Source organism: Phlebotomus argentipes, unplaced genomic scaffold, assembly GCF_947086385.1.
Source record: "Phlebotomus argentipes unplaced genomic scaffold, Phlebotomus argentipes genome assembly contig_15, whole genome shotgun sequence".
Classification (NCBI taxonomy): Eukaryota; Metazoa; Arthropoda; class Insecta; order Diptera; family Psychodidae; genus Phlebotomus; species Phlebotomus argentipes.
In genome coordinates, this window is record NW_026776181.1 from 15607065 (window position 1) to 15620649 (window position 13585).

The 13585-nt window shown below is 41.9% G+C and overlaps 3 protein-coding genes across 3 annotated transcripts; 2 read left to right on the forward strand and 1 right to left on the reverse strand.

The window, feature by feature from the left end:
• Positions 1 to 1095: 1095 nt before the first annotated feature.
• LOC132261723 (uncharacterized) lies at positions 1096 to 2757 on the reverse strand. The gene is made up of 3 exons (XM_059760658.1): positions 2400 to 2757; positions 2302 to 2334; positions 1096 to 2242 (listed from the first exon to the last, which is right to left on the reverse strand). Exons 1-3 carry the CDS (start codon positions 2532 to 2534, stop codon positions 1130 to 1132), a joined length of 1281 nt encoding a protein of 426 aa, XP_059616641.1. The 5' UTR covers positions 2535 to 2757; the 3' UTR covers positions 1096 to 1129.
• A 42-nt stretch (positions 2758 to 2799) lies between these two features.
• Positions 2800 to 3741, forward strand: LOC132261724 (ATP synthase subunit delta, mitochondrial). Its single transcript, XM_059760660.1, has 3 exons — positions 2800 to 2909; positions 3098 to 3521; positions 3583 to 3741. The coding sequence occupies exons 2-3, from the start codon at positions 3108 to 3110 to the stop codon at positions 3643 to 3645; spliced, it is 477 nt and encodes a 158-aa protein (XP_059616643.1). The 5' UTR covers positions 2800 to 2909; positions 3098 to 3107; the 3' UTR covers positions 3646 to 3741.
• Positions 3742 to 12113: 8372 nt separating this feature from the next.
• Positions 12114 to 13014, forward strand: LOC132262497 (uncharacterized). Its single transcript, XM_059761778.1, has 4 exons — positions 12114 to 12119; positions 12202 to 12487; positions 12685 to 12822; positions 12914 to 13014. The coding sequence occupies exons 1-4, from the start codon at positions 12114 to 12116 to the stop codon at positions 13012 to 13014; spliced, it is 531 nt and encodes a 176-aa protein (XP_059617761.1).
• The last annotated feature ends 571 nt before the right edge of the window (positions 13015 to 13585 follow it).

The window sequence follows — 13585 nt, forward strand, 5'->3', positions numbered from 1 at the left end:
TCCGGGTCGCCAAAATAAACAACTAGAGAATATTGACTTTCTTTTGAATACGATCAATGGCCCCAAAGAATTGCAATTGATAACAAAATTTCGACATGAAAATCTCTGCCGTTGAACTTGCTTCCCGGTCCGAGAAAACAGGGAAAGTCAGAATCCAAATCTCTGCAGCAAAAGATCACTCTTCAATAGCAATTATCGTGTAGCCCTATTAAAAAATAGAGATCAGGCTTTGTTCCAGAGAAAAATTGGGGAAAGTAGATTTTCTTTCCGGAATCGCAAACAGTGACGTAGTTTAGCATCTGTTCGAGCGTTTTTCATGACACATTTTGCGCAGAGAAATTAAAAAATCTTGTATTTAAAAGCTTTTAGTGCTAATAAATAAATATTTTCGGGTTTTTTGACTTCTATGACACTGAAAACTGGAAAAAGATTCTCAAAAAATAATCAATTGTGTGAACGCCGATCGTTAAATCGATTGATATATCGAGGAATCGAGTTTTTGGCACCACATTTGAACTTTTCTTGCAATCCCCTGCGATTCCCAAACTCTTTTTTGTGAATAAATGCAATATTAAAGACTCAACTTACCGATGTTTTTTTTACATGTGGAACCACACGATCTCCTCCTTGATATTAACATAAACAATGATAGAAGCAAAATTGGTAAATCACATAAACTAATTGTAATTGTTCGAGAAAGTGTAAAATAGCAGCAGAAAGATTGCAAATCGAGAGATGCTTACAAAAGTCTCAAACGAACCCTTTTTTTTCTTTTCACTTTAGGATGAAGAATATTTATGAAGAGAAAATACCGCCCAAGAAGACATTTTTCAATAAATGAGAATATCCATCAATTTGCTAATTATACTCATTGAATCTGATAATAATGCCAAAGGTATTTATATGAAGAAAATGAGGGTGGAGAGAATTTAATACAGAAAATCAAATGGAGAATCAAAATCCTGACCGAGAGAGACAGAGAGAGAAAGGAGTTGAGAAGAGTTGAGAATGTTGCAATGGTGCGAAGGAAAAGCAGGATTTTGACCTTCAAACGGATGCATATTTATGAATACTAGTACAATAAAGTGAAATAGAAAAGCACTTTGCGTGTGGAATTCTTTGCCGGTCATCAGCAGTCTGGCTCCATGCGCTTCCTCACTTCCATACAGGATGGGCAGACGAACTCGCCCGGACGGTAGTCAGCCGTGTCGTACGCCTGATCGTGGCAGATCACGTGGAAGAGGTTGGTGCAGAAGTTGCAGGACTTCAGCTGGTGTTCTCCGGGGCGCGAGCAGATGACGCACGTCGGCGCCGGCTGAGCGGCCTCCACGGGTGACGTGGTGGAGGAGCGGCTCTGCGGAGCGGACGCCGCCTTCTCCTCGTTGGACACCCTCTTCTTCCAGTGCAGCTGCCGTCTGCCGCGCACAGTCCGCGCAGCCACGATGTCGTGGTAGTCGTAATGGAAGTCCGTGCGCTCTGTGCTCTGGATGTTGCGCTTCCGGCGCTCCGGACGGCGGTTCTTCAGCGTCTCGTTGTACGAGTGCGTGTACAGGCCGAAGAAGCGCAGGAAGGACTCTTGGTTGTAGTTATCTGGCTCTGGCGGTTCAGGCGGCAGATGCACAAACGGCATGAGCGACTGCTCCTCCTCCGATGGCGCCACGGAGGAGTGCGAGTTGCTGGGCGAAGTCTCTGTGTCGCTCTCTTCCTTCAGGCCTCGCGGTGGTGACAATTGCTTCTCGCGCATCGTCTTGGCATTCTTCAGCGCCGCCAGCAACTTCATGCGACTCCGCTTCACGGCATTCCCGCCGCGGAAGTACTGATTCTTGTTGCGCATCTTCTTGCGCTTCTGCTTGAGCTTCGGCACGCGAACGCCGCGGGAAGTGTCGCTGCTGAAGGACATTCTCGGGTTCTTGGGCTTCAGCAGAATCATCGGTCTGCTCTGTGCAGGCGCCAAGCCCAGTGGATGCTCTAAATCATACTTCCTGATCAGCTCCACGTCCGTGAAGCGTCGCCGCACTTTCACAGGCTCAATTGTCTGGTATGTGCTCTCGAAGTGATAATAGAGATGCTTCGAGAGATACGCATTGTAGAGATTTGTGTCCAATGGAGTGTCACTCATTGGACACGTGGAGTGGTACTTCTCGATGTCATCACGGAGTCGCTGAATCAACTCTCGCTGATCCTTCATCAAGTCCCGGATGGCATTCTCAATATGCTTCAGGGCCGCCAGGAGCTTCCTGCTCTGCAATTGAGAGCAAATATTCACACATATTCATGCTGTAGCAGTCATAAACAACTTACCAGTGCATTTTTCACCATCCGAAGGGCGCATATCTGGCAAAATGAGAGGGAAACAGTCATGAGAAGAGCTCAGAAGATCACATTCCCGGACAACTTACCTGATGCACTTTAATGTAGTCTCTCAGCACTTTCTGGCAATAGACTATGTCATCCTTCAGGTCGTCTGAGATCTTGAACAGACTTACCACATTCTTTTCGTAGTCTTGCTGCTCCGGAGTCTCTGAAGCTGACATTTTTGCAAGAAAACTTTGAGGCGCGTTGACTTGTTTTGAGGCCAAAACCCTCAGAGTGGCGGTCAACTTGACAGTCAGCCAACCGAAACGTTTTCCGGCTTAATTTCCAGATAAATCGTGAGAATATCAATTTATCTGGCTAATAAAGCACACAGAAAGAGATATGTGATGAAAACACTTTAAAATTTTAAGGAAAATCCGGAGAAAATGCAGGAACCCCCCAGAGAAGCGCCAAAAGGAAATTATGGCACTTTGACAATCACATTGACGAAAGCGACGCCTAGCAGTTCAGCTGGGAGTTAGCAATCAGTTTCTCACCGCTGGTCACCCTGTGAAATTTTCTTTGAGGTGTTGTTCTCTCAAAATACCCTAAAAGTGAGTAAATAACGCAAATTCCAGGATAAAACTTCATAGTAAACCCTAGAGCACCTAATCATAAATCCTTACGCACTGCCATGCGGATGAAATCTGTGATGTTTGTCATGGAAAAGTGCATTCACTGATTCTAACCTATAAAACATTACATAATTTCTCCGTGTTTCTCAAAAAGGCTCTTTTTCCAGTTCCAGAAAGATGCCTCTGCTGCTGAGAGGAGCCCGCATGCTGGCCACCCGAGGGGCGCGCCTGATGCAGTCCCGTGGCTACGCCGATGAAATGAAACTCACCTTTGCGGCCGCCAATCAGGTGTTCTACGATGATCTGGAAGTCCGGCAAATCGACGTCCCCACATTCAGCGGCCACTTCGGCATTCTGCCCAAGCACGTGCCCACGCTGGCCGTGCTGCAGCCGGGCGTGGTGCAGGTGTACGAGAAGGACGGCTCCTCGAAGAAGTTCTTCGTCTCCAGCGGAACTGTGACTGTGAACAATGACTCCTCCGTGCAAGTGCTCGCCGAGGAGGCTCATCCCGTGGAGAGTCTGGACATCAGCGCAGCCCGTGAGGTTCTGCAGACGTCTCAGCAGGAGCTGTCATCGGCACAGGGTGATGTGGTGAGTGCAAAAGGAGGTGCTTTTGGTGGCAATTCTCCGCTAATGTTTGGGTGATTTCCAGGCGAAGGCGGAAGCTGCGATTGCTGTGGAGGTTTCCGAGGCCCTGGTGAAGGCTGCGCAGTAGGAATATCCGAGAATGGCATCTTCTCATAATGATTAGATTGTGAAATGTAAAGGAGATTGATAAAAAGTCATGAAAATACTTCAAAATTGCGGTTTATTCACTGTGTTTCATTATCACAGCCATTGATTTACTTCATTTCAGGGAGTCTTTCTGGTCAGAATCCAGTAAAAGAGCTCCTGAGGATGAGATGATCTCAACTGAACGAAAGACGCAACATTCGAATGCGCAATTTCGCTTGAAAGTCTGCAAATCCACTTGAAAATGGTCAACGGCCGATCAATGGCGTAATGGAGTAATAAAAAGGTCACTTAAAATGAGAATTAAAGTTGGTTATAAAGCATTCTTTCAACTCCCGTCTTTGTCTCTTCCTGACCCACTTTTTCCCCACACTGAATTTCTCCATTTGCTGCGAAGAAAGAAGCGCGTGTTGGGAATTATGAGCGGTGAAAGAGTGGCGCGCGGACAAAAAGTGTCCTCACGATCTTTGGCGTCACATAATCATGAGTTTCCTTTTTGTTCAACCACCCAATGCGTGGCATTTTGTCTGAGTTGAAGATGGGCGAGGAGAGAGAAAGATGCAAAAAGAAGCCCGGAAGATGTTTAACCTTTGATAATTCCTGAATCGCATAATTTGTGCGGCTGAGAGTGAAATTTTGGGAGTTTCTTCATTGCTTGTTCGCAGAGGCATTGCTCTCAGTTTCACGCCAGTTACCGTCCGCGGTGGGAAATTGGTGAGATCAGGCTGAAGCAAGGCGATCCTCAGCATCGCGTCGATTTCCTCACAACTGCCGATAACTCATAATCTTGTAATGCTGAACTTCTTGCGACTCACAACTTATATAACGACCGAAAAGTTTATGCTCAGGAGTTGATTGCCGAACAAATGCATGCTGGAATTCATCGTGTTATAGATTAACCCACATAAGAATTCCAATGCTTCGCCTTTTAGAAGAATTCACCGGCGCGTTACATAAATAAAAAAACGAAAGTGTTTTCTTATTATTTATAGCCGACGAGCCTTTCTGGGCGAATTCTTGCGGCGAAGATCGCGCTGCCCGGCGTTTTTCTTTCTCCAAAGGTCGCCCTAATCTAATCGATATTTGTCAGAGAGGTTTATTATTTGTGATGTTGCATAATGTCGTTATGCTATTTGCGAAATAAATGTGCATATTTGAAAAGGAAGGCAAGTCGGCGTCCCAATGCAAATAATTTCGTAAACTGCGCGCGCGGGGAACACTTTCTTGGCTCTCTTTATGGAGAGGATGGAGAAAAAAAGCTAATTGACTCTTGTAAATTTGAATTTTGCTTGCTTTCCTTTCGCCGGACTGAAGGAAAATCTCCGAATTTTGTGAATATCATCAATAAATACTGCTTATGAGTGAAAATAACTTGAGATTCCCGCTTCTTCAACTTCCGAAAGTATTATAGAGACACTCATCATTCACATTTTGTACGCAATTGACGCTTATTGTGGTGATGCTTTTTTCCGCGCACTCGCGCATCTCATAGAGCTCTTGTAGTAATCACAATCCGGAAGATGGTCCAGCTTGTTGAGACTTTTTTTTTTACCTTCAGCCATCATCTTCATCATCTATTTCTTCAGCCCACAACGCTGGGCGATCACCAAAATTCACATTGTTCAATCACACAAGCGCCGAGAGCCGAAAAACAGCCGATATGGATAAAAAAAATATACACAGATTCTTCATCAACGGTCTTTATGAAATCTTGAATGCCACATAATTTGTTTGTTAGGCGTCGCGTGCAATAGCAAGCGGTGTAAGTTGCCTGAAATTGAGGTAAAATGAAGTGAAGGTTTCCAAAATTACGCCTTATCGCATAACAAATTGATCCGGTTTCTTCAAATTTGCTTCTTTCTCATAAATAATTTAGCCAATAATGCCCGAGAAAATGCTGAATAAATGCATACAACACGTGTTGCTTCACTCTTCCAAATGTGTACGGAGATTTGGAGATAAGATGCCGCTTCAATGAGAAGGCAACGCTCTTGCGTTGCCTCAAAGGCGAGAGTATTTAGCTAAAATCTGTACATCTCTCTCAATGGGTTCCAAAGGAAGTTAAAGGTTTGATTTGAGAACTCTTTTTGCAGTTGATTAACTTGAATTTAAAAGTTTCCAGAGGATATTTTTGTAATTATTCATTAAAAATGGCCTTTTTGGGCACCAATTTTATTCTTATCGCAACATTTCAAGGATTCTAATCAATTAAATGGATTGAAAAGGAGCACAAAACGCGTTAAGTATCAAATTTTGACTGTTGTTGAGTCAAAAGAAGGTCAGAACGCTAATTTCCTTAATATTCTTAATATTTTTGTCGAATTCTCAATTCTGCTTAATAAATAGGAATTCTTTTATGTCTCTGAAGTCTTCAGCTGAGCTGTACACCAGTTCAGAGCGAACTTCTTCCCTTGCGCGGCCGCTTTGGGGCGTCTTTTCACTATTCTCGCCAATTACTCCAAGAGGCGAATCTGTGGGATGCAGAAAAACGGATCGGCAATTGAACAGCGCCACTTCTTCACGCTGTGCGATGATGATGATGTCGCCAGCGGAGTGGCATTGGCATTCAAAAGCCCGGAGAGGCTCAAAGCGCCGAAATTGATGGACATTACGAGTACAGAGATTCGACAAGTGCTCAAGATGTTTGTGCAGTGCATCAGATCATCAATCACACTCGATCACAACGCCCGTAATTCCAAATGCCAGCGAACTTTTGTGCCAAAATCTCTGGCGCTCTGATGAAAATGAAAGTTGTCTAGAGAGAGAAAGACAGATAATAAGTGAATGAGCCAATAGAAATTCCGTCAAATTGTGCATAAAAATGCAAAAAAAAAATTTGATTTGAAGCTGAGAAGATAGAAGACTTAATAATCTTATTAGCATATATTGCACTTTCTTACTGATATAAATTACTATCTCAAAATATGTTGCAAAAGAAGATCGCGCGCGCTGTTGAATAAATATTAATAGCGAAAAGATGCACAAATAATCGAGTGAAAAACACATTTCTTCATCACACGATGATAATCTTCAAGGAACTCACACAATGAGATTTGTAAGAAATCGCTTCTTATTATAGGATGACACCCAATGATTGATCATAATGATGTATTAATGTTGTAATAAGATTGAATTTAAATAAGATTTCACGTTCAATTAAAGCATTCATCTTAATCTCCATGATAAAAATCATCAATTAAAGCCACGCGAATTAATTGTTCACTTGTTGTCTGCTGTCACAAGAAGTTAGTGCAGAGGTGCTAAGTTATTGCTAAATGCCTGCGAAAACATTACATTTTTCTTGCCTTTCGCAATGTCCACAATGAATCGTTATAATAGCTGGAATTGAAGTTTTTAATCTCATTTCGACCCGTATGAAATAGACAAGGATTTTTTCTCCCATCAAGAGAGCGCCCAAGGTAGTCTATCTCATCTCAAAATCATTTACGAAAAAGTAGTAATAAATTGTTTAAATATATCTTTCGGTGGTTATTTTTTGCTGCCTCCCTCAGACGCTTCGCGTTGTGTGAAAATGCAAGACAAGGCCCTTGAATTCTCTTTTCTTTTTTTTCCATGCCATTCCCAATATTACCAAATGCTTTGTCTAACAAACCAAGCTCGTTAGTGCGCGATGTTCGCCACAGAAATTGAGCCACGAAAGGAGGCACTTGTACAAGGTTTGCGCGCTCTAGAATGGGTCATCGCACGATAGAGTCAAGCTCAAAAGAGTTCCTGCTAAGCAGCACTTGATGACTACATTGGGAATCAATTCATCAATTGAAGCGATGATTGACGAGCACTCAAGACGCGTGCCAAATATTTCCTGGCACACGAGGTAAGAAAAAATCCAGGAAAATGCTTATTACTTCGCTACAAAAGGAATACCTAACAAGGGGGAGATATTATGGCCAGAAGTGGTGAACAAATCAGTAGAAGTATTCGGAAGTGTTTTAACATCATCACTATTGTGCGTTCAAAAGGAAAAACCACAGTTAGAGATGAAAAAAAGCTTTTAACATTTTTCTAGGTTATGTTATGAATTTAAAACAAACTTTGCTCACTTTGCCACTAAATAACCTTCAAAATCATTCATTCTTGTTTGTTTCAGGATACAAAATTGTCTGTTTTAAGAGCTGTTTGATTGATTTCTTTTTACTCTAAAATAGAAAATTGCAGCTCATTGTCGATGTTGCTATTAAAAGCTTGATAACTGAAGGTGATTTTTAGGTTATGTTTTAAAATGCATCCAAAAGAGTTGTTTGAAAATTGAATCACATCAAAATGACCACTAAAAACTTCAAATATTTCTTAAATATTGTTTTTCAGAAAGTTTTCATGATTAAAAAAGTAAAAAGTACATCTTTTTGAGGACAAAAACTCCCAAATTTGAGGTTATAATCATTTAGGTGGTTGAAAAACTCTACAAAGTCCAGTAAAAAGTGTAGAAAATAAGGAAAACATATGTTTTAAGCACTGCTGAAGTTCTGAAAGTATCTATTAAGTGTCAGGAAGTGTTGTACAAATTTTAGCCGTATTATCTCCCCCTTGGCGCCTAAGGCTTCTATTGAAATTGGCGAAAGAATGGTTGAATTTCAGCGGAGAAAAATTCATGAGGCCGGATTTGAATTAATTCATCTTTTAGACGCATGTTTCACTTGTCGTCAGAATTTGTTATGTGTGTTTTTCCATTTATATTGTGAAACTGAGCATGAGAGAGAAATAATAAAAGGTAAGGGTAAAAGCTGAAAAAACCCCTTCACTTTAGTTCACTTGCAATCCATACAATATCAGATCAAATGCGGCCAGGAAAAATGTTAATTAATCACAAGATATTCGCACGAGTTTTGTCGTTTTTGTGCACAAAATTTCATTTTGAACCTTCTGTAATGATTGTAATTATGCTATTTTGAGAAATTACCCGCAATCTATTTAATGGTTTGGATGTTGTGACACCTCCAAGACCTCCATCAGAAAGTCAAAAAGCGCACAATCAAGGCTCACCGAATTGCCATCAGTGGTCACAATCTAAGGTAGATCGAGAATTCGATTGTTATAATGCACAAAACTCTTTGTCTATTGCGAATAACAATTGGAATTGCTAAAAGTGGGCAATATATTTCAAGGCTTTGCGGTGGCTTTTCTCATCTCATCACTTTGTCAGAAGCTCTGGCGCTGAAGATGACTTTGAGTTCCGGATTGAGTGCTTCTTAATGACTTGTCCCACATGCTTTTATGCTCACTTTGTCGTGTTCTCTGCAAGTAGCACTGATTTGTAGTGAAAAACTTGCATTCATGATCCAGTCATTTAGAATCCTAATGAGTTATGATTACATATTTATCATTCTAAACAATGTTATGCTAATATGTGAACATGATTCATTACAGATAGTCTTTTTTTTCCTTGTCTTGGCGCATGAGCACGCCAATGTTTTGTGTGTGCTGTTCATCACGGTTTATTGAGATTTTGAAACATCTCCATGAGAAGTTGAGTAAAGAAAGAGGACAAAAACCACAACTACAATTAATTAATTTCACAAATTTATTCCTATTTATAAAGCACGTTAAGCAGAGATTTCCGGATTATCATGATTTGTGTTAGAAAGTGTCACAAATTATTTACTAATTCAAGTATAAGTCAAAGCTCTTAATTAAGACACATAGTAAACTTGAGGTTTTTGCCCGCAAAATGCTGGATTCTTGATTTAGAGTGTCTTTAGACACCCGAATTCTGAATCAATCCCTTCTGAAGGCTCTCTAAGTGAAAAACCGTGTTAAGGGCTAATCAATTCAACTCCCACATCAATCATTGTCCGCCCAATCATTGGGATCTTACGCAACAATCAAAATAAATCGTGATTTTCATCTTCATACCTCACAGCGTCACATAACAGAAAAGCGTCTTTCTTAGGGCCCAATCCGAAGATGCAAAGGAAAAAATCGAATGTCTCTGAAGTGCGGTAAACAATCAAATAATAGAAGCTGCGCGCATAAATTTATCGACGCGATCTCTCGTGTATGTAGAGGATGACTTTTGACTTCATTCATTACATTAATGCTGTTTGCGTGTGAATTTCTGTGGCGCACTTTCAATTTTTCAACAACTTTTTGGGGGTCATCGTTCTTGTAAACAATAATTTTCATTATGTCCAACATCTTGAAATTCAATGGACTTGCATCTTAAGTGTGTGAAGAGTGTGGTGAGAGGGAGGGAAAAAGAGTGGAAAACTTGTAGAAATTTTTCGACAAAAGCCTTCTCCCAATTTTTCGAAAGCAAGTGCGCGAAAGATGTTTAGGATTTTATTGTGTGATATGAGAGATTGACATGGAAATTGTGGGCAAAATAGTCAGCACAGAACATTGGGTGAAAAATGGCAAACTAGTTCTTTTGCAATGTCTTCATATTTTTTGCCTCTGCGATGGTGCCTATTGCGAAAAACTGCCAAATTTAATAACACCCGAATTAAGTGTGTTTTTATATCAAGATGAAGAGAGAGAGAGAAAAAAGACAGAGACAGCAAAGTGATCTTATTTTCTGACATGAACCCATTTCAATGAATTTTTGCTACCCCATTCACTTCTCCGACTACATTTCAATCAGCATTAATTAACTCCTCTCTCCTTTTTGCAACTCTGTTTCTTCTCCGGCGCAGTCACAACCTTACGAATTGTTGCAACATTTCTGCGCACTGCAACAGCATCGTTCTTAATTCATTGGCACTTTTTTCCTCTCGCTCTCTCTCTCTCTCTCTCTCTCTGTTTGGCATGAAAAAATGAAGCGTGATTTTTACATTTGATACACTTCTCAGCATGCAAAGATGACACGAAAATTGATGGGGCATTTTTCTTATTTTGGCTATAGAGATGACTCAAGAAGAGTGTGATGAGCTTTTTGAAAGCCACCCATTTATTCTCATTATCTGACCAGAAATTGCGTTACTCAATAAAATATTAACTATGATATTTTCTGGGGCAAGAGAGAGAACCACACGAGCCAATGGAAATGTACCGATAAGTTTTTAACAGCGCGCAAAAGATATCGCGAACGTTGTGCAACGTTATGAAAGATTGTTTGTAAATTTAATTATTATTTAAAAGAGACGATCACCTGCCAAACCATCCTATATGCACCCATGTGGACGTCCCTGGCCAACAAAGGTGTGCACTCAAAATAACCATCGCGAGTCGATTCTCAGTTTCATCCATCTTCATAACTCGCAATAGTAATTACCCAGTGTTAATGGCGCACTTGACAAATTGTCAATATCTTAAGCGTTCTGGGCAGCAAATTGCCATTTCCCAGCCAAAATCAAATGGCTAAGAATTACAGATAGAGATAAAAGTGCTAACATTTGAGCTGAATTCAGATAACATGTTAGCTAATCATCAGAAAAGCGATTACAACACTTGGAAGCTGAGATTATTATAATAGAAATAAAAACATTCAATTCATCTAAATTTTGAGACGAAGAATTAACTTGTAAATTGCTTCTTCCACTTCTAATCCCTAGTTTGTATTCTGGCTTAAATTAAGCTCACAATCGAGCTTCGCCGAAGCTTTGCTGTTGATTGGAATTGAAATCTCAGGTGGAATTGTGAACTTTAGGATGCTGAATGCTCTGAATAGGAATTGTTCGTGTTACAGTTTACACTTCAGCAATTCACTGCATTAATTCATTTCATTTTCCGTGTGATCTTTGTCATATTTCACGCACTTACAAAAGAATACATTTCGTGCCACCATTTCTCAATTGGACACCGTGAAGGGTGTGTAAAAACTTTCCGCTATCCAACATATCATCCTCAACCTCTTTAACTGCCGCAAAGTATCACTGAATTGTTAATTAAACGACTCTGGGATTTATGGCGAATGGAAATGTGAAATATTGATATTTCCACGATTGTAAATAAGGCGGGAGAAAGGAAGAACGCGGGCAAAAAATGCCTTAGCGTTACTTTAATTGCCGAAGATGTGATGAACTGAAAAAAAAAATAATATGATTCACCGGTCATCCTTGGTGAGTAATGCCGCGATTGCCAGATGATTGAGGAATGGATCCCCAGCTGTTTTTGGGTCCAAATTGAAAAGAGTATGGAAAAAGAGGCACACAAGAGTGTGTGTGCATGAAATTCTGCGTCCGTCAGTGGCCGCGAAATGCCAGTGAATTTGCTGATGGAAAGAAAAAAAAAACACTTCAATAATTTATGCATCATCAAATATCCGCGGAAAATGTTCTTGCGCGCACCTCAAGATGTGTGCACAAGAGGAGATTCCACCAGGTGATGCGCGCAAAAAGCCTTTGTGGAGGCACTGAGCGCTGCCATGAGCTGGGAAGAGACGCCCCACCACCAATTTCACTTTCAATTCGCCGCCGGACGGTGGGATTTTGATATAAAATAGGACTCTGGCGTGGATCAGGCATTAGTTGTTCCTCTCCCACGGCAACTACAACCATGAAGGTACGCAGTGTGGAATACCGGAGTGTCTAGTGATCAGTGTTCTGTGCGAGACGCGGTGCTAAATCTTTGCGCTCGATTGCAGGTCTTTGTGTGTCTTCTTGCGCTGGTCGCGACCACCCAGGCTGGCTTCCTCGGAGGCCTTGGAGGCTTCGGCGGCGGCGGCGGTGGCGGCCACGGAGGCGGCGGCTGGTCTAGCGGCGGCGGTGGACACGGAGGCGGCGGCTGGTCCAGTGGCGGAGGCGGCCATGGGGGAGGAGGATGGTCTAGCGGCGGAGGAGGTGGCTGGAAGTCCTCCGGCAGCTTCGGCGGCCACGGAGGCGGAGGCTATGGCGGCGGCGGCCATGGAGGCTGGTCCGGCGGAGGCGGAGGTCACGGCGGCGGTAAGTTTGACTGTATTTCATTTATTCAAACAACTTTGGAGTTTTTCCAATCAATTTTCTTCATTAAACCATCTTCAGATCGAAAATCACTTATATTAGTTGGCGATATTTGCCATTTATTAAAATATTTATTTTCTTTGTTGTCGCTAAATTTCCTTTCTAACGTTATTTTCTTATCCTTTCAGGACATGGCGGTGGCGGTGGCGGAAAAGTGATCAAAGTGATCAAGATCATCTCGTCCGGCGGCCATGGAGGCGGCGGCGGTGGCCACGGAGGCGGCTATGGCGGCGGTGGCCATGGAGGCTGGTCCGGCGGAGGCGGCGGTAAGTTAACCACGTTCATAGCCATGATAATCATTTTCCCGCCAAAATTTGTGCTTCAATCGATTCTTTCTCGTCCTTTCAGGACACGGAGGATGGTCCGGCGGTGGCGGCGGACACGGAGGCGGCGGCTGGTCAAGCGGAGGCGGCGGCGGATGGTCCAGCGGCGGAGGAGGAGGCGGCGGATGGTGGTAAATTCACACTTCAGCGCCCGCGACTCAATCAAGAAGCCCCATCACTGCCAAATTCCACCACAGTTACCACCCCCGTCTTGCAATCTTCAGCCAGAAATGATCGTTAATTTATTGTTCAAAGAGATTCACTTGTAAATTGTACATAGACAAAAAAAAACTGAGTGTGTTTGTGAGCTTTACTTTTGTATGAAGAAAAAAGTCATGTATAAAGATAAATCTAAACCAAAAATTTCTCCTGCGTCTTCTTCCCATGGTCACAACGCATCGTTGACCGAAAATCCCACTCGTGAGCATTTGCAATGATGCTCTTCATCATTGCAGAGAGACATTAGATAGAAGATGGGAGGGAAAAAATGGTTGTGAAAGTGAGAAATGTTTAGAGGAGTTCACTAATTTCAATACAATGGCGATTTGGCAAAAATTATGCTCAATTTGCCATCATCACCGATTATAATCGAAATTCATCCGTTCACTTTGTAAATTATGGTAATAGAAAAGGTATTACTTTTAGGAAGGAAATTCAAAATGTTTTTAATCATCCACAAGATGCGAAGCAAAAACAGTGGCAAATA

Coding starts and splice junctions, on each gene's coding strand:
- LOC132261723 (XM_059760658.1), bottom strand. CDS start 2,534: ATGTCAGCTTCAGAGACTCCGGAGCAGCAAGACTACGAAAAGAATGTG. Junction 2,335..2,399: donor ACTACATTAAAGTGCATCAG/GTAAGTTGTCCG, acceptor TCATTTTGCCAG/ATATGCGCCCTTCGGATGGT. Junction 2,243..2,301: donor GGATGGTGAAAAATGCACTG/GTAAGTTGTTTA, acceptor TCTCAATTGCAG/AGCAGGAAGCTCCTGGCGGC.
- LOC132261724 (XM_059760660.1), top strand. CDS start 3,108: ATGCCTCTGCTGCTGAGAGGAGCCCGCATGCTGGCCACCCGAGGGGCG. Junction 3,522..3,582: donor CATCGGCACAGGGTGATGTG/GTGAGTGCAAAA, acceptor GGTGATTTCCAG/GCGAAGGCGGAAGCTGCGAT.
- LOC132262497 (XM_059761778.1), top strand. Junction 12,488..12,684: donor CTGGTCCGGCGGAGGCGGAG/GTCACGGCGGCG, acceptor TTATCCTTTCAG/GACATGGCGGTGGCGGTGGC. Junction 12,823..12,913: donor CTGGTCCGGCGGAGGCGGCG/GTAAGTTAACCA, acceptor CAGGACACGGAG/GATGGTCCGGCGGTGGCGGC.